Raw genomic sequence first — 20003 nt, 5'->3', positions numbered from 1 at the left:
AACAAATTATCAACAATAACCTTCAAATAAACACGAGATTTCAGTCCTTGCTTCTTAGAAGGTACTAACTTTAAAACTTTTAAAGTCAGTTAAATTGATTTTTTTAACTTCCCCCTAAGGAAATCAATGATTTTCGAAAAATCGGGAAATTATTGGTTTTACCCCAATTAAGCCCTAGAAAGCTTCCCTGACTATTTTTACGATGGTGCGTGCGTGTGCGTGCGCGCGCGCGCGAGTGTGTGTGTGTGTGTGTGTGTGTGTGTGTGTGTGTGTGTGTGTGTGAATAACTTAGATTTTGAATGCAATTTGGAGTAATTAGAACCAACGGATTTTGAAAAATCTCCAAAAAACTACAAAAAAATGGTTTTCCAGTGTTGGATTTTCGGAATAACTTTTGAAAGGCTTTACTGATCGATTCCAAAAACTAATTAGCTCTTAACATCATAAAACCACACCGATCGCTACTGGTCCGGTCAAAATCGGTTGACTTGTTCGTAAGATATCGTCGTCGAAAAAAATTGAAAAAAAGGTTTTTTTCAAAATTTCTATAAAAATTCAAGTTTAAATAGTGTAACAGGCCGCTTTTAGCGTCACCTGTTAATCAGTTGTTTCCTTATTTAACTTTAATTTTATTTTAAATAAAAAATTTTCCAGTTGTGAGGAAAGTCATTGGTTGGATTCGCCGCGACCGAGTCTCCCTCGCGCGGGTAAAACCGATCGAAGCTCAACTGCGCGCGAAATAAATTTAAATTGCGGTTAATCATTTAAGTTAGATAATAAGTTAGTTTTAAGATAAGAGGTATTGTTCGGTACGATAGACGACGGCCATTTTACCCGAGAAGAGGATCATCGACGAGCATCATCGACGTGGGATAACCCCAAGAATCACCGAAGACGGAAAGCTGACCCGAGGATCAAACGACGGACTGGTCAGTCTACGGGGCTGAACGAGTGGCGCAGGCGCGGAGTTGTCGAGCTGGCTGTTGAGCGAGCCAATGCTCCAGCCAATATATCAAATAAGTCGATATTGGAAAATTGGACAGGCAGAGCCATCTCTGGAGCGTCAAGAGAATTAAGGGCCCAGAGAGAGGGGAGTGCAGCCAGGCGGGCAACAACCAAGCCATGTTTCCTTCTTCCACGTGTTCCCGCGACAATAAACGGACGCTGATTTTTTGAGGTTGTTTTTCCACTGCGATTTTTCTTGGATGGTTTTGTCAGTTGCTGTACACTTGCTTTTTTTTGTTACTTATTGATTGAAAGTAATTATTACGACGACGTGAATAATAATTAAGTATCCTTGCGACGGATTATCGATAATTTTGAGCAATAACCTACGACGTGAGAGTTGATGTGTCAACTATTGTGACCGGCGCAATTTCCATTGTTGGAAATTTCTTTTTTCTTGCACATCACACCGTGTTGTGACTCGGAGGTCAATTCGACGTGGAAGCCGAGGACGACGCAGCCGTGCGACCCAGCCAGGACGATAGCCAGAACGACGCCTTCTACCAGGGTAAGTGGTCTCGTCTCTGAAAAATCTCGTGGGATTCACCTACTCGGACGAAGAGTACGAATGACTTAATTTTTTTTGTTGTCAATTTTTTTATTTTAATTTTGTTTTGGTGCATTTATTCTGGAGATTATCCCACGAGGTATTTCTGGTACCAATACTAATTGTTGTAGTGATTATTCACATTCTTATGTGTGACTGTCATAATCCCGATTATTGAGCTTCGGTCGTGCGGGTAATGCGCCGGTTGAGAATTTTGTGTTGACAAAATCAATTTAATTAATTAGAAAAATTTGACGCTAAATTTGTTGGAAATATTTTCATGCGTATCTTGGGTAACTACATTTATTGTGACGGTGTCTGAGGTATCAAGGATACTTTATTTGTTTAATTTAATTAATTAATATTGATTAACATTTTTGCGACGATTAATTTATCCAATTTAATTAAGTATTCGTAATTAAACAATTTTGTAACAAATAATGTGTTGGATTTACTGAATTATTATTACTGAAGAATTGTTATTTAATTTATATATTTATATAGATTATTAACTAATAATTGGGCGACGATTAATTTGCCTAATTTAATTAATTATTGTCAATTAGATTTATTTTGTTCTTGCGATAAAATAAAACTGTTGGTTAATTACATATTACTAAATGCACAATTTAGCAACGATTAATTTGTTGACTTAATTAATAATTAACAATTAAAGTATTTGCGACGAGACTTATAGTCAATTTAAATAATTACTGGTAAGTAAACCATTGTGCGACAATTAATTGTATAACTCAAATAATTACTGTGAGTTAAAGTTTGCGACGGTTATTTTTTTTTTGGATTTATTTAATTATGATTGAAATTAAATGCGACGTTGATTTTAGTTCTTGCAGAAATTTAATTACGATCTATTAAATTAATCGCGGCATACGATTTTGGTTTATTTTTGGGAATTTTATTGTTAATGGATGAATTGTGATTTTGATATTGAGGTTCTTTGGACATTTTATTATTGTTAATTAAATTCTTGCGGCTTGTTCTTCAATGAAGTAATTTATTAATAATTGAATTAATTGCGGCGTGCGAAATTTGATCCATTGATTATTGTGATTTTGTTATTCCGGCGACCATTTATTTTATTTGTCAATAAATTAGAATTAATAATAAGATTTCGGCGAATTATTAGTACCCGGACGATCGTTCCTAGTTCCTCTTTCATTTAATTTAGGTTGCACCTTTTACCCGCCATCCCGACGAAGAGTCTCGGTCCGAGTAAGCCGGACACGACGTGAGTGGAGCCTAGCTCCTGGCGCCCAACAATAATAAAGCAGGTAGGCCAAATTTATTTATCTCGGACTTCGGCCTCGCTAACGCACGAGGTCGAAAAACCCGTTATAATAGTTTTCGGTTCAAGATTATTTAAAAAGCTCAAAAAATTGCGTTTAATGTCGTAAACTGCAAAAAAATCGGTTGATTCATTCAAAAGTTATTGCGGTTTGAAAATCAAAAACTAGTGTTCTATGAAACTTCCATCAAACTTTTGAGCTCAAAAGCATCAAACTTTTGAGCTCAACAGCTGTCTATTTGAGCTTGGAGAGCTCAAAATAACAGAAAAACTATATTTTCGAGCTTAGAGAGCTAAAAAACAAAATAACTGATATGTTGTACGCTTAGGTATGAAGTTAGTGGGAAGTTGCAGAGATGACCTTTTTTTAGGGTCAACCGTTTTTCTAATTTTTATTCAGTGCGATTGTGAGTAGTTCATTAATGTCACTACTTACCTATTACCAGCACATGGATCCAAGTTATAGAGAGTAGTTTCAGTCCAATATTCCAATAGGTAGTTTACTACTTTTCTAAACATTTGTTTTTGCCATTAATTTCTTGATCCAGTATAATTTTAGTCTCCGTAACCTTCGAAGGTTTCGGCAAGTAAATTTATTTTTTTAATTTTTACTCGCGTAGCTCTTAGTTACTTATCAATTATTCTAAAGCTTATGTATTAATAACTGAGTCGAATTGTTTACTGCAATAAAATATTGCTTTTTATGTGAATTGGTTAAAATCGAAAAAACGAGGCAAACATTGTTTCATGTGCAGTTTATATCTAACAATTCATCGATACAATAACTATTTTATTTAAATAATGATATAAATGATAAAGATAGTGTATCTATTGTTAATATCCATAACTACGTTTAACAATAATTTCATGAGAATTTAAGTGTGTTTGTTTAAACCTTTAGGTCGCATTGGAGCAATAAGGAATATTTATGAAAGCACGACAAAAATTGTTCCTGGTGCTGTAACATTTCAAAATACAGACGCAATGATCAAGGTATTGGTGATGGGGAATGAGATCAGTCAATTGAGGGTTTTACAAGTCTCATTGATGTTTTGGTTATTTTTTAGATGTCAACAATAAGTCCAGTCGGCACATTAGCTTATATTATTGACGAGGAAGCGTTACTAGTTCGCGTTAATAATGGATGGCAGTATATTGCAGTAAGATTATCAAATAAACACACAAAGACATTTAAAAATTTTTCATTCGATATTAACAACAGTATGTCTATCAGCTTGGGACGCTTTTATCAACGTCGACTCAAGCTACTGTGACGCCAGCGTTGTACAATCCGCCATTTGAAGCATCAAATCTTATCAACCAATTGCCAATAAGAACGGATGGCAGTGGGGTCAGTATTATTTTTTATTCATTAAAACTAAGCTTTCTAGAGTGCATTGATTGACCCTATAAAAATTCTGATATTGTATTTTTAACAATCGAACGTTAATGTGGATATTAACATCAGATAGACTAATATTTTATAATACACATTGATTTTGCTAATAATATACTGTCATAATTTTTCCAGTATAAAATATAACTTTCTGTTAATCTATGAATTAAGATGTGATATACAATTTTTTATAAATATTAACTGTCAATTGGCAACACAATTTATAAACAAGCACTGTGACATACGTCAATCGCAACTTACTCCAAGTTATTTACAAAATTTTTGTAGTTAGTATCTAAGAAATAATTAGTTTTACTTTAACTTTTAGTTTATAACTCACCATACTAGTATAATAAAAAAGAAGGAGAAGAATATATAATATAGAATATAAAGAAATTTTGTATTTAGACCCAAGTGAGATGAAAAATAATTCCTAACGTAGATAACCGGGATGTAAAATACATAATACAAAGACAGAATTATTGGGTAGCATCACAAAAGAGCCGATGTTCATTTTTTTCTGACCTGAGTCCCAAAGTTTCTATTTATACTAGTATATACGGAAACAATAAGGGCAAGTGAGTCATTGAATTTTATTTTAAGATTTGTTATTAGGAAGCATTAAGATAATTAAAATTTAATTATGAGTTGTAATAATTAAAAAAAATTAAGAAAAATTTTTTAATTTTGTCATTGACTAGTTGTCAATTTAGCTATCGAACTACTACCGAGCTAGTAGTTTAGTATTGAGTAATTTTAATTTTACAAATTAAATAATGTTGTAAAGCGGGAAAGAACAGGAGTTACAGTTATTATTACGTGAAGCCTTCCACATTCACGTAACAGGATACTTGGTATCTTGTTATTGAAGGATAATGGTCGGTAGTGTGGTATTCTTACTCACTAAAAAAAAAATCCTCTCTCTGCCCCCGTGGATGGTACGGAGATGACTGAATCAGAACTGAGTGAGTATTACTTCAATTAAGTCCATGTTGCGTTTCACGACGCCTACTTCTGTTTACTGGTCCCTTTCTGCTGTTTTTTCTTTTAGAAGACGCTGCGCGTAAGCTGCGACAGCTGACCAGTTTTCTTCTTTTTGAGTATGCAGGTTACCAACCTTTCCGGGGAGAGCGTGGTGTCAAGAGTATCTTCGGTGTTGCTTCTGTAGTCTTTTCACCGTACACACTCGAAGAAAGTGTTTTCGGCGTCGTCGATTCTGTTCGAGCAGTATTTGCATGTCGGCCTGTGGTGTAGCGCCATCTTGAAGAGATAGGCGTTAAACTGTCCGTGCCCCATCAATAGCTGGGTGAGGAAGAAGTCCGTGTCCCCGTGCTTCCGAGAGAGCCAGACGCTGATGTCTGAAATCAGGTGCTCCGTTCATCTGTCCGTCTCGCCCGATGTCCATCAATTTTGCCGCTCCTGTAGCGTTTCCATTTTTAAGCTTTACTTTTGTCTTTTGAGAGTTGTCGCCGTTTATTTTAGTGTCGTACAGTTTTGCCCTCGCGAAAGCTAGTAAGTCGATGGGTAGAGCCTCTGCTATAACCAGTAAAAGGAATTAGGAACTATTTTTGTCGCGTCAGCACAACCATCTCGGTTTTATGTTGCGCCAGATCAAGGTGATGTTTTCTGAGCCAGGTCTTTACGATGTGGATGGTTTTCGGAATCACTAGTTCAACCTCCTCGACACTCTCCGCTGTTATTGTGGCAGCAATGTTGTCAGCAAAACCTATAAGTTCAACATGTTTTGGCAATGAGATTTCCAGAAGCTCATCATAATCGGCGTTCTATAAGTCGGAGCCCATGACTAAACCCTACGGTACGCCAGCTGTTATCTCGTATTTTTGTAAGCTTTCCGTAGTTTCCACAAGAAGCGTTATATCGTCAAGGTAGTCGAGTTCTTTTTGTCTTGCTTTGAATCAGTGTTCTAATGCGTTTAAGGTTGCGCTGTTAAAACGATTCCTCATATCTCGGGTAAGAAGAATACAGACTTTGCGAAGCTCTAAATTATCAGTCCACGCCCTAGTTACAGTATCTACAACCTTTTTGATTGCTCCAATTGTCGAATGACTTTTCTGAAATCCGAGCTGGTTTTTCGCGAAGCCACCGGCATGATCGATGTCTTTCCGAACCCTGTTTTGGATTAGCTTTTCTAGCAGTTTTCCGGTGATGTCTAGCATGCAGAGCGGACTGTATAAAGGCGGTGTTACAGGCGGTCTTTTTCCATTGTCTAATTGAACTAATCTTTGGCGTTTCCAGACAGAAATGAACGTGCCAGTTAGAAGACATGCTTAGCATGTTAGAAGGCATGAAATTGGCATTTCATTTGACCCTCTTTCGTCTCGAATTAATTTTATAGAACTCGTAGGTAATTCTGGTGTTAATAATTGCGGATTTATTTAACCCGTCTTTGCAAATATTATTGATTGAGTGAACATATTTACATTTTTACTAAATTCTGTCAAAGCTAATTCAATTTCTAAACACATTTCAGTTATTAAAGAATTTTTTTGCAACAAATTTTTTTGTAAAACAATTTTTTTCATGTTATTATCGAAATTTTGAAAATTAGAATTTATTTCTATCAATTTTTTGTTATTTTCTCTAAAAAGACTTTCATTTTTATGAATAGTTAATTGTAATATATAGGTTTGATTCTTAAATAGTTCTCCGATTCTTTTATTGTCTTTATGGACTGGATCAATTTCAGAATTATAATAATCTGCATCGTCCTGACTCAGAATCTCAAAAAGTATTTTACTAATTTTACCAACAAAATCAAATATACCCCGTCTATTTCTAATTAACGTAGGGATCTCTATAGCAGAGAATAATTTATACTTATCTTGTTTTAGACTTTCTAATTGATTTCTTAGCCTCAGAATCAAGTGTGATTCTGTACAATTATTTTGACACGATCAATACTTCAACTTGATCAATACTTTTTAAAATTTCTGACTCCTGGAATGTTAATTCGTCCAAATTCATTGATTTTTGCTTGTAAATCACCCAAATACTCCATGTATGTTAGGTAAGTAGTCTTCAATCATGATGAATTCCTCGGATTCATTCCGAAAACTAGTTCTGAAGGAGTAAATCCTGTACTTCCAGACATTCATTACTTTCTGGATGAAAGCTTGTAGTTGTAATATGTTTAATACCTAGCATTTTCTGGAAATTCTTTATTCATTCGCTAATAAAATTGGTTCCTTTATCGGTCAGAATATTACTTGGCACTCTAAAGTAACCAACGTAATATTTTAAAAATTCACGTATAACTGTGGGAGCGGTGCAATCTGCGATTGGTATTCCCACAAAATATTTGGTTAAACAATCTTGAATTGTTAAAACATACTTATTACGTCTTTCCGTTAACGACAATGGTCCACAAATATCCATGGCGATTTTATCATTGAAATTTCTCGGAGTATCAGTAATAATCATAGGCATTTTAGTTGGATGCTTATTGACTTTATTTTTTTGACATATTTGACATTTCTTTACATAAACTTCGACGTCTCTTCTTAAAGTTTTCCAGAAGTAATTCTCACTAATTCTATAATATCTTTTCTTTACTCTAACATGACCTTCAAGAAGACTATCATGATTTTCTTTCAATATTTTCTCGATATCTTCTGTCTTGGGTACTATTCTTTCTTTATCGTGCAGAAAAATTGTAGTATTTCCTCGGCAAAATACTTCTTTCCAAATTTACTCAATTTCTTTCTTGGAAAATCCTGTTAATCGAGCACACTCATTGTGGTCGATGTGAAGTTCATTGAATTCTTCAGCAACGGCTAAGTATATCAATTCCTTAATGATTTCTTCCAATTTATCTTTTAACGTATGTGAATTTGCTTCGACGATAATATGATATTCCTCATGATCTTCTTCATGATAAACTTCCATTGTTTATTCTCCATTATCTCAGACAAATGACACATCAACGCTACCGTCGGGCATCGCGGAATTTGTCAGATATAACTGTTTCCATAGTTTAATAATTTCTTGTTCTTTCTCATTTTCTTCTTTTTCTCCAACATCTTCCTGATGATGATTCTCTTGGTGATGATCTTCTTGATGATGATCTTCAGGTTGATTATTTTGTTCACTACCTTTTCTGCATTCTGTTTCTAATGTTCTTTATTTTTTATATTGTTCTGAATCAATTTCCATTGAATTCCGTTTTCGTTTACCGACTAGGATTACTGGTTCTTCGTGACTGTTTGTAGGGTCGTCCTCTCGAGTACGTACCCTTTTTCTTAAACTTGGATCCAATATATTCTTTCTTCTTTTCTTGTTTGATTAACACTCTTCCGAGTCCTTCTTCTTCTCCAACAAAGTATCAGCATTCATTCTTTGAAATACAAAAATAAGGTTTCTCGATAATGCATAAGCATAAGTATTGAGCTTACCCTTTTTGTAGGAAATTTCATAATCATATTCTTCTAAACTTATTCTCCACCTCATTAATCTTGAATGAGGATTCTTATGAGTCATTAACCAGACCAACGGTCGATGGTCGGTAACAATTTTAAATTTTATGTTATCTAAATACGGGTGAAAAAGTTTTACACACCACACAATCGCTAGTAATTCTTGTTCAGTTGTAAAATAATTTTTCTCTGCTTTATTTAAAGCACGACTAGTGTATGCGACAAGACGTTCTTGATTATTTTTAATTTGGGATAATATGTCACCGATGGCGATACCGGAAGCATCTGCTGTAAGAATGAATTCCTTAGTGAAATTTGGGTATGCCAATATTGGTTTTGAACACAAAGAGAGAGAGAGAGAGAGAGAGAGAGAGATTGATTGATAGTTTATTAATGCCAAGGCACAAGCTAAATGGCAATTTTAAATACAATATGAATTACAAATACAATAATAATAGAAAAATTATATAAGTACATAAACTATAATAAAGATCTAATATAAAAATTTATATTTATTTTATCTGATTCAACTAACATACTCAATAAATTATTCAATTAATAACAGCTGATAAAAGAACAAAGTTGGAGAATTTAACACTTAGAATCTAACAGTAATTATCAGAGAACTTATCACTTTACAATAACAAAATTAATAATCCAAATTCAACAAATGGTCAAAAATTTTATTTTTGAACACTTCAAGACTAGATGAGTTTACAATCTCTTCAGGCAGTTTTAGTTGAGCTATTAGTTGAATCAGTTGACTGTTAATCTAGTTTAGTGAGATCAGAAACACATTTAATTTTAATTATTTCAGAGCCATTTTCTCTTTTAGCAAAAATTTGTCCACTTGTCACCCAGACATACTTGATCTTTTTAACTTAGCCTTTTCTTTAGTTTGTAAAAGTAATTTATGTGTCTCTGGTAATAAAAATTCATTGACGTATATAGCAAATGTGGAATTTTGATCAACATAGTCCGAAACACAATTTTAGCCAAAAGATTTTTTGACTTGCGTTTCGAACTTATAATGAAATCACGTACTCGAGAAGACTTCAAATCAATAATGTAGGAATGATAGGTAGTCTTATGTTGTTTAGATCTATCTTTATTTACAAATTTACGAACACTCAAAACATCGCTGACCAAATGTGGTAACTCTAGAGCATTTAAAACAGCGGACGCAATTTCAGAAGGTGATAGTTTATCAGCCACTAAATCAGGAATACCTGAGATTACCAACTCAGTAGTACTTCCTAATAGAGATGAAGTAGATGAAGCTACACTGTTTTCAAGAGTAACTAGTTTGCTCAGATCAGCTAGTTTATTATGCATTATATTTATGTTAGTTTTACTGTCTTCTTTTAATTTTTTGATGTCTAAGTTTAATTTCGAAATTGAATCAGCATTTATTTTAATATTTTCCTTAACTTCCGAAAGGTCAGACACAGTAGCAGCTTGCGAATCTTTGAGGTCAGCGATTTGCGTACTAAGTTCCTCAAGTTTCTTATTTACCAACATGTTGGATGATAAAAACTGTTCCATCATAGCTGTCATCTTATCGTCAAGCGACTTTTCAGACCAATTTGAAGGTAGCTGGGCCATTGTTGGAGGTGTGATAGGTGAATGAAACACTGAGTCTGGACCAATCGATATCGGTGTATTTGGTGTGACAGGTGATTTCAATGAGGTTGATACACGAGCTGTTGATAAACGAACAAGTGAGGTAGATCCGCGAGCTTTAAATGTATGATCAAGAGGAGAAGAGCTGGCAGATTTGAAACTGGAAACTGAAGAGGTATTAGAGCTAGTAGATTTTATCGAGGCAAGTCTTGTTTTTGTTTCTAAATTTCCTAGGAGATAGTTAAATTGTTTTCTGCAACAATCAGTCAGCGGCCTGTTTTTTACATAATCTCGTGCACAACCAGGATGAAAATGCTGTTGACAAGTGTTACAAATAACAGATGATTTAACAGGTCTCTTGCATTTAATACATGTGTCAGGCACCAATGGCATAACCAGAAGATTGAAAGTAAAATTACTGTAAGGTGATCAGACAATTTAATATCAAGTTTCAAGTTATTAGTTAGAACAAGATAGATAACCAGTTATTTATAGTGTAACTTACACCTTCTCAGTACACACACTATTGGTGCTTTGTAAATTCTCAAGTCATAACAATTAAATGGTCAGAAAGAATTTGATAGAACTTTACTGACAAGTTATCACTGATAGAAGGTAAAGTAAATGGTAAATCACTAGGTAATTAGCCAGTCATGAATAGTGTCACTTAAACCTCCTTGTTGCACACACTGTAGATCAACAGAGTAGTTATCAAATAGATGATATTTTTCAGAACTGGTAAACTTCAAGTGAGAGTTGACATCAACTGACGCTAATTTGGCTAACAATCCACTGTACACTAAAACCACTGTCAACTTAACCTCTTCAATGATGAATAATTTATATTTAATTTTTTTCAATCCACAGCGAACACATAAGGAAAATTTATATGTCAATCTGCAGATTGCAATTTGTTGCTTGCAATATTTCTGAAACAAAAAATGCCCGGAGGCAATTTACAGCAGAAAAATGTTGCAAAAACAGAGCAAAAAATTAGCGTGTTTATGTACTTACAGAGAGAGAGAGAGAGAGAGAGAGAGAGAGAGAGAGAGAGAGAGAGAGAGAGAGAGAGAGAGATTGAATGATTTCGTTTTATTATGTCAAGGCAGATGCCAGATGGCAAAATTTCAAGTACAATAGTAAAATATACATTTTTACATAATCAAAGAGTTATTAGAGCAAGTACATAATGTAACAATTTCATACTTATTTTATAAATTTAATCTAATTCATAATTTCAAACTAATTTTAAACTAATTCTAAACTAAAAATTCAACTCATAAAAATTTTAATATTCAAGAAGATAATTTACCACACTTCACAATATAATAGTCTATTTAATTATTAAATAAAGACAGCCACCAAAAGTGTAATTGCACTATATTAATTGTCTAAGTTCAGTAAATAGTCAAAAACTTTGTTTTTGAATACTTCATTGCTACTCGAATTTATAATTTCATCAGGCAATTCTTCCCACAGACGAATCGCAGAGACTAGAAAGGAATGCTCCATATAGGTGGTAGCAAAATGAGGTAGCTTGAAGGTAGAATGTTTTTTTATGATAATGATTAAAAATTTTTTAATCAACTCAATTTTCGCAGTGATTCCACGACAGAGTCAATGCATGCAGGCGTATTCACTTGTAAGCAAATTGCATAACCGAACAGGAGAGGGCGTTTTATGGAAATCATAAACGATGGGCGGACAATAAAAATTTCAAATAAAATACGTATGCCATTGTTACGTCTCAATGAAGTACGTAAATTATTAATTTATTTATTTTTGGTCCAAGCAGAAGCCTCTAGACCGGGACTCAGAAGGGATGTAAAAGATAATATTATCGAAATGATTTTAATAAAAATTTTAAATTTAAACTATTTATTTAGATATAAAAAGAACAAAATTTGATGATACAAAATTATCTAGTTTTTACCTTAAATACAATCAATTTAACTAAATTAATTGGTTGTTCGTTATTTAAATTTGTTTAGTCGTGTTACAGAATTTTACCGGTAATTTTAGTAAATAAAATTTTCCAAACCTTAATTTCCGCCTAATTGCGACCGCAGAATTGAACCGTTGGTTTTATTTACTTCGAAATTACTTTAATTACACTTAAATTCTTTTACACTGATTCTATTTTAAGTTATACCTTAAATTCAAGTGAACAAAACACTGAATTTTACAATTTTTATTGGCGATCCGCACTTGACAAACTCTGGAGGACGAAGAGAGCGAGTTCATGCGAGGATCTCCGGGCCTCGAAGTTGGGCATTATAAAAATTAAGATTTGGGGGAAAACAGTAACCAATTAGTGGCCTATTTTCCTCGGCTTCTACCCTCTCTTCCGAGTTTCCCGAAGATGTTCGCTTGAACTCTCCTCTATTGGGCCCTGAGGGTACGCTATCCCTCTCTCTCTCTCTAACTTATAGACTATATATATTTCTATGTATCCGTGTACGTGCAAGCACATTTACATGCACACAAATACATAGTTTCTTTATTTAACTAAATCTTTTATTTTATTTATAACTATTACTAATTTATTTATTAATTAATTGTTTATTTCATTATTAATAATTAATTATTAATCTTCTATTTTTATCTAAAATTTTATATTATTTTAATTATTATTTCTTTAACATTTTTTTTTTATTATTATTTTCCTTTAAAGAATTATTTAAGTTATTTCTAATTTACGTTACATTATTTTATCTACTATTATTCGTTATTTTGTTATTTGTTATTTAACTACTTTTATTTTTAAAAATTATTTATTATCTAATCTTTTTTTTTTTATTTTCGATCTTTATATTTTACTTAGGATTTTTTTCCTAAGTTTATCTTATTTAAAACAAACTAAAAACTTTCCCAGACTTTGTCAGTGATGCCATTGAAAACTAAGGGCAATAAAACTCCCATTTATTTGTGTACTTAGGATTTTTTTCTAACGTCGGGAAAAGTTTTTAGAGAGACCGGACGAGACACTTAATGTTTTTCTCATTAAATGTTTCTCGAATTTTATGCTTTGAAATAAAATTCGAAGAAACCATAAAATAAAAAAAATGTATTTTAAAAAAAAAGACATTAAAAAAAAGAAACTGTCGTTGTAAGCCATGACATAACACCATGTTGATTTTACCTAACTTTTGTTAAACGTATCATAAAATAATATTTCATTAATTACATTTATGCATTTTATAGGTTGACTTACTTATAAATGTTGAAACATTAAAAGGATGTTCATGTATCCTGAAAAAATTTGGGGTACTCAATGACGCGCGCCAAGTACGATAAAAAATTTTTTTTCTTAATTTTTAAATTTTCAATAAATTTTTTTCAATTTTTTCAACATTATGACGGTTTCTTGGTATTTTTTTGTATTTAACTTTTTTTTGTATAGAATGAAAATTATTGTAACGAGTCTTATTTTTTTTGCAAAGTGCAGATGTTATTGAGATGAGTTTTATGAACGTGGACTTGGCGCAATTTTTTACAGTGAAACTGTTTTTGTTCGGATTTCATATCTTTTTGTTAAGTGTAATTTTTTGCTCGCCTCTTAATTTTAAAATTGAACTTTTCCCGCGCAAAATTAGAAATATGTAAATAAATTAATTAATGCAGGTAAAGCTATTATCATATAAAAGGTTATTTGTTCGTTAATTTTGAAAATCAAATCCTAACAAAAAAATTAAAATTCTGTTTCTCTCATAGTAGCTAGTAGCATTAAAAAACTTAACGTGACTGATCCGCGTAAACTTCGCGGTAAAAAGCGATTAACTATCTTATTAATAGGGATTTTACATTTTTATGTATATATACAGTAAAAATTTTAACATTTTTTTGAATTAAAAAAGTTGTTGATTTGGATTTAATACTCTAATACACATTAATTTAATAATAACAATAATTCATTCAGTAATAATAATGATAATGATATTTTTAACCTCAATTTGGTATTACCGATATAATTAATTTCATTCTCATAATTTTTATTATTAGTGTTATTGTTATTATGACATTGTTGTAAGTAAATGACACAATACACCATGCTCATAATTGTAAGACTTTTCACCTAAATCAACTTGATTGGATAACAATGCAACCTATCGGCAACGACCACAAAATCATAGAATGGTACACTATCCAATGGGAATAACCTCTGATTATGATTGTTCATGTACAAAAAACCTTTGTTCCAACTTTAAATTGTTTATTTCTTGTTTAATTAACATTTTTAATAGGGACCGAGCCCTAACTGTAGAGGCAGCACATCTGTCGGAAGTGGCGCGCTCTGGTGTTTAATAAAAGCAAAAAACGGGTAAAAAGTATGATAATAGCTTGTGTATTTTTTTGTTAATAATGGAAAAAATAATAAAATATGGTTTTCAACCAATAATAAATACACTTATTCAAGGTCAAAACGACATAAAAGGTAAAAAATTACATGAGTCTGGACATGTTTTTGATGTGGTTGAGAAAAAATTATTAAATGGTCTAGTAACCATAACCGCTGATGTTGTTGCTCAGACAAGTGTGTCTAAAACATATAATGTTAAAATTACAGTAAGTATTGACATAAAACTTTTTTTAAACTTTATTACATAATTAAAAAATATAAAAAATAATGTTAATAAGAAAATTTTTGTTTTTAGCTAGATGATCAGCGCAATACAAGTAATGCTGTGTGTACGTGCAAAGCCGGATTAGCTGGCAAATGTAAGCATATTTGTGCTGTCGTTTATTATGTAAACTCACCAGATTCTGCTGATTCAAAAACAAACCATGGTCAAGAATGGGGAAAACCATCTCGTCGCCAGCTCTTGGAGTATGAAAAAGGAGTAAAAATAAGTAAATTATTTACTCCACCTCCTTACACCGATAAGAATCCGAAAGTGGTACCATTAAAGTTGGAATCACTCGTCTTTCCAGAGGATATGTCCAGGTGTCCTCTTTGTACAATGATAAACATAGATAAAAGAGATGAGAGTGAAATTATTGCAGCTGAATCACTTGTTGCTTTAGTAAAAGTAAATGATAAGCGTGATGTAGAATCAAAGGTGAATAACGTTATCCAGGAAGTGATTCAGCTGCAATTGGTGAATAACATTTATTCTCAAGAAAATTTAGTAGCAAGTGATGTTTATGAGTTTTATTTGAAAGAAGTGAGTTGTGATAGTACGAAAATTATCAATATTTGCATTAAAACTATTCTCCAGTCTAAGATAGACGAGTGGTACAAACAGCGTATCTTCCGAATAACAGCAAGTAATGGTCATAAATTAAAAGGGGATCGTTTTGATATTGAAAAAGCAATCACTAACCTATTAACACCAAGTAAAGCTGAGACACAAGCCATGGCGTATGGTAAGAAAATGGAAAGTGTAGCTCTAAAAGAATACAAAAAGCTTGTAGACCAAAATTTCGAAATTGTTCAAGTCGGTGTGATCGTTAACATTAATCAACCCTGGTTATGCTGCTCACCGGATGCTATTTTGATTTATGGTTCTGCTATTTGGCAAAAAAAATTAGTAGAAATAAAGTGTCCTCATACGTGCAAGAAGATACCTATATATGATGCTGAGAATGGAAAATGTAATGTGCAATATTTAAAATCAGATGAAAATGGATTACACCTGAGTACAACTCATTCCATTTACACTCAGATACAACTGCAAATGTATGTTACAAATATCGCTTTATGTGATATATTCGTATACTCACCTCGGGGCTGTGTTTTGATAACAATTGCTCGTGATGAAATTTTTTTAAGTACGGTAGTTCCTAAACTAGAAAAATTTTATTTTAAGCATTACATTCAAAGAGTATTTATTAAGTATAATACAAGTAAATGAAGTACAAACATACTAGTAAACAGTTATATAATAATTTGTTATAACAATTGAAAATTTTTAAGTAATATTAAATTTTTCTTTCTTCTATTTTTAGCTAAATATAATAACGATATATAATAAAGTCAAAATAAAAATACCAAATATTTGTGTAAGTCATTTTTTAATCATAAAATGATTAATTTAATTACAGTTTTGTAAAAGCTTTGTATTTAAATTATTATGATATCATAGTTTATGTATCAGAGTTTAATAAAAATTATATTTAATTACAATTATAAATTTCGTTTTATCCTCTAAATTTACAATTAGTTATTTTTACAATTGTTTTGTATTTGATTAAATTGTTAATCATATTTTTTTATCATTCTATTTCTGATTTTTCTTGTTTAAACAGGGGCTTTTGAATATTTATGATAGCACATATGACAAAAACAATTTCATCAACATGAGGCAAAAGTGACACTGGTACTTTGGAAAGAATATTAAAGTCTTTTATTCGTTGATTCACTCTTTCAATGTGTATTCTCACTGAAGCAATATTGTAAGTTTCATCAACTTCCTCAGGTGTAAATTGATTTTTGTTGCAAAACGGAGGCATAATAAAAATCGCATTTTTCTCTTGCACTTTTGTTTGTATTTGCGGGAAACCTTTATCTGCTAGCACAACATCACCAGGTTCAATTAAATCTATTAAACCACAATCATTAGTGATAAAACAATCACCAGCACGACCACCATAACACTTTGACAGAAAACTTATAAATCCACTTGGAGTACACCCTACTAAAAATTTCATTGTGTGATGATGCTTATAATCCGAATACATTAAAACTCGATGTTTAACTGCTGGTGGAACTTCTGTGTTTACTTCGGTGCAGTCAATGATAACACGAGTATCTGGATAATGTAGCTTAAATGATTCAGGTAAAGTTGCTTGAACAGCGGCTTTAGATGGCCAAAATATAAAATTTTTCAATAGAATATTTAACTGTTGCAAATTCTTTACAAATATTTTATTTACAGTAGTCCGATGAATATTAAATAAGACAGAAATTGCAGTAAATGTCAAACCGGTTTTCAGCTTCATTAACGTAATTAATAATTTTGTTTTTTTGTCAATGCCAGAACGTTTACATTCTGGGAGTTGATTCAAAAGCCATAGAAAGATAGATAATGTAACACCTGTTAAGCTACTCATAGTTTCATTACTTGTAATAGATGAAAATCCATGAAACCCTTTGCAATGAGATTGTACAGACTCGAAATTGATTGGATCGCAACTGGAATCTTGAACATTTTTTTTCATAGGCGGCATCGAAGTTTCACACATTTTATCTGCAGTTTTTTTTACAGATATATTAACTTGGACTGCTGCAGTATTAATACCATCATGATTATTGATATTACAAAAAAAATAAGTACAATTATCAGTTGAAATATCAGGAATGAATTCCTCAGTTTGACAAGTAATACTTCGATAGGCTGGGGGAGAAACATTCATAACATTCACGTCCCTATCACAGCTGTCCTCAGTTTCTGTTATCATTTCTCCTGCGTCTTGCTCCGTTTCAATGTCACTTGAATTATTAATATTATTATCTTCAATAGAATTATTGCTGTTTATACTACTGTTGATACTGTCAGTTAATATAGATTCCTTGACGTTGATTTCCTTATTTAATTGACGTGTTCTTGACCGTTCAAATCGTTGTAGACGTTGAATGGAATTTCTTGTGTTTTCTTTTCCAGGAAAAATCGAAGGAACATAAGATGGGTGATATGAGTTGTCTGATTTACTATTATTTATAAAATGAGCACTACAAATTCTTGTATGTTGATTTGGCTCCCATTTTTTCGGATTTTTACTAAAAAAAAAAAAGAAATTTTAAGGTTAAATTGATACTATTATATAAATTTTAATTTAACTGTTATATGGAACTTTTTATTCAAATGAAATACTACTCGGTTTAATTTTGTAATATTTAAATTACTATGCCATTGCTGTTGATTATTATAATTTCTTACTTACACATAATTTTTTACTGCATTTATCCATTTTATACGTTTATCATCCTTCCATGAGGCACCAAATTTACTCGAGGGAAAACAATAAAATTTCACTGGCATATCGACTTGCCACTCATGACGAGATTTTTCTGTGCATCCTTTGATACAACAAGATTTTCCTGATCGAGACATTTCGATTAATTTTTCAATATTTATTTAAACAACATTAACTAAATTGAAAATAACGTGTTGTTGCATTACTTTTTTACCCGTTTATTGCACATTTCTGTTACCAGTTGGCGTGACAGTCTAGCGGCTCGGTCCCTATAAGCTGAATATTTGTATTCTAAATATTTGCACTGCGCATGCGTCAACTTTACGTTTAGACTTTCAGCGCGGACTTTTGAAAATTATATTGACTAGCACAGTCATTAGAGTAAGTGTATTTTTCTTGTAATTTCAATTATCGAGGTCACAGGCCAAAAGGGCAACGTGTAGGTTTTAATAATTTTATAATAAGTTTTATTTTAATAAAGTATTGAAATTTTTTGTTAATTGTTATGGATTTCTTTTTTTTTTTTTTTTTTTTTTAATAGTTCGTAGTATTCATGAAAATAGAATTGATGAAAATAAAAAAAAAAATGTACATGCATTGATTAACAATTCTCTCGATATTTTTAAAAATTTAGAATGAAATGAATATTTATTAGTTATTTATTTATTTACTTAATGACATTGATATTGGCTGACGTCTAACAATTTTTTTAATTATTTGAATTAATTAAATAGTAATTCCTAAAAAATTACACTCGTAAATTTTTTAATTTTTACACATGAGATGTGCTTGTCACTATAATTTTCAAAAGACCGCGCTAAAAGTCTATATACGTAAAGTTGACGCATGCGCAGTGCAAATATTTAGAATGCATACATAAAGCTAATTAAAAATGTTAATTAAACAACAAATAAAAAATGTGAAGTAGGAACAAATGTTAAATATACATGAACAATCAAAAATAGAGGCTTGATGACCCAAATTGCTACCAAAATATTAAAAAATGCGACAGGGGGGCTAACTTAAAGGTACATTATTAATAAATTTTCTTTAAAATGAATAAATGGAGAACTAACAAATGTTGATATTAAACAATAAAGAACAAACGACGAGCTAACGACGTGATGAAAAAAAATCAAAAATTAATTAAAAAAAAAAACTCTGGGGTGCTAACTTTAGAGAGATATCCCGTTGAATCTACAGTTTATGTAGAAAGAACCAGTGCATCCTGGCGAACGTAGATCCAAGCTGCGAAATATCTTTTTTTAACTGTAGTTTCCCATCTATCGGAGGATTACTATGTATTCTCGAATTATTTAGTCTGTGGCAGATCACTTTGCCCATCGAAAAAAAGTCAGGATCGAAATTTTTGCGTTGCTATAGTTTGTGCTGATTAAATTTAATAATATTAAGCAGATTAATTGTTATAATTGCATATAATCAATTAATATCAAGAAAATAAGGTATGAACTACCGTTATAATACTAATTTAAGGGAAAAAAGGACCGTAGAATTAAAAATAAATTTGCAACCTCTAAAAAACGTGATGCTTACAGTAAACACAGTCGGTAGTCTGGCGCTCCGTTTACAACGGGATTTTTGAACAGACCTTGGCGCCAGATTCTACCGAATCTGTGAATTGTGAGGGCGCTAAAAATCTGTAAAATTTTTGTTTTTTTTTCTGTTATAATTAATATAGATAACAGTGAAAATGAAAATGATTTTTTATACAGATATAAGAGACTTTCTACAGATATAGTCACTCATCACGATATC

General features: G+C 31.9%; 4 protein-coding genes and 1 pseudogene across 18 annotated transcripts in view; 2 read left to right on the top strand and 3 right to left on the bottom strand.

The window, feature by feature from the left end:
* Mp (collagen XV/XVIII-type protein multiplexin) overlaps positions 1-20003 on the top strand; it is a 622917-nt gene that overhangs the window by 488129 nt on the left and 114785 nt on the right. For 14 of the 15 annotated variants that reach the window (XM_074243321.1, XM_074243325.1, XM_074243324.1 and 11 more), the window contains 3 exons: positions 3760-3851; positions 3926-4018; positions 4093-4209. In XM_074243321.1, the coding sequence (XP_074099422.1) occupies positions 3760-3851; positions 3926-4018; positions 4093-4209 (302 nt within the window). Of the gene's footprint in view, positions 1-3759; positions 3852-3925; positions 4019-4092; positions 4210-11911; positions 12066-20003 lie in introns of all 15 variants that reach the window. The other variant, XR_012479230.1, reaches the window with a different exon arrangement.
* LOC141527719 (uncharacterized) lies at positions 4218-7838 on the bottom strand (annotated as a pseudogene).
* LOC141527325 (uncharacterized) lies at positions 8179-11285 on the bottom strand. Its single transcript, XM_074242746.1, has 3 exons — positions 10816-11285; positions 9661-10728; positions 8179-8392 (listed from the first exon to the last, which is right to left on the bottom strand). The coding sequence occupies exons 2-3, from the start codon at positions 10701-10703 to the stop codon at positions 8179-8181; spliced, it is 1257 nt and encodes a 418-aa protein (XP_074098847.1). The 5' UTR covers positions 10704-10728; positions 10816-11285.
* On the top strand, positions 14664-16208 carry LOC141527714 (uncharacterized). Its single transcript, XM_074243339.1, has 2 exons — positions 14664-14876; positions 14966-16208. Exons 1-2 carry the CDS (start codon positions 14673-14675, stop codon positions 16163-16165), a joined length of 1404 nt encoding a protein of 467 aa, XP_074099440.1. The 5' UTR covers positions 14664-14672; the 3' UTR covers positions 16166-16208.
* LOC141527713 (uncharacterized) lies at positions 16357-18426 on the bottom strand. The gene is made up of 2 exons (XM_074243338.1): positions 18195-18426; positions 16357-18030 (listed from the first exon to the last, which is right to left on the bottom strand). Exons 1-2 carry the CDS (start codon positions 18362-18364, stop codon positions 16527-16529), a joined length of 1674 nt encoding a protein of 557 aa, XP_074099439.1. The 5' UTR covers positions 18365-18426; the 3' UTR covers positions 16357-16526.

Source organism: Cotesia typhae, unplaced genomic scaffold, assembly GCF_013202065.1.
Source record: "Cotesia typhae breed Kobodo isofemale line unplaced genomic scaffold, CoteBio_Ctyphae contig_4, whole genome shotgun sequence".
In the NCBI taxonomy this organism is placed as follows: domain Eukaryota; kingdom Metazoa; phylum Arthropoda; class Insecta; order Hymenoptera; family Braconidae; genus Cotesia; species Cotesia typhae.
The sequence above is the reverse complement of the archived record's forward strand: the minus strand, read 5'-3'. Positions and strand labels throughout refer to the sequence as shown.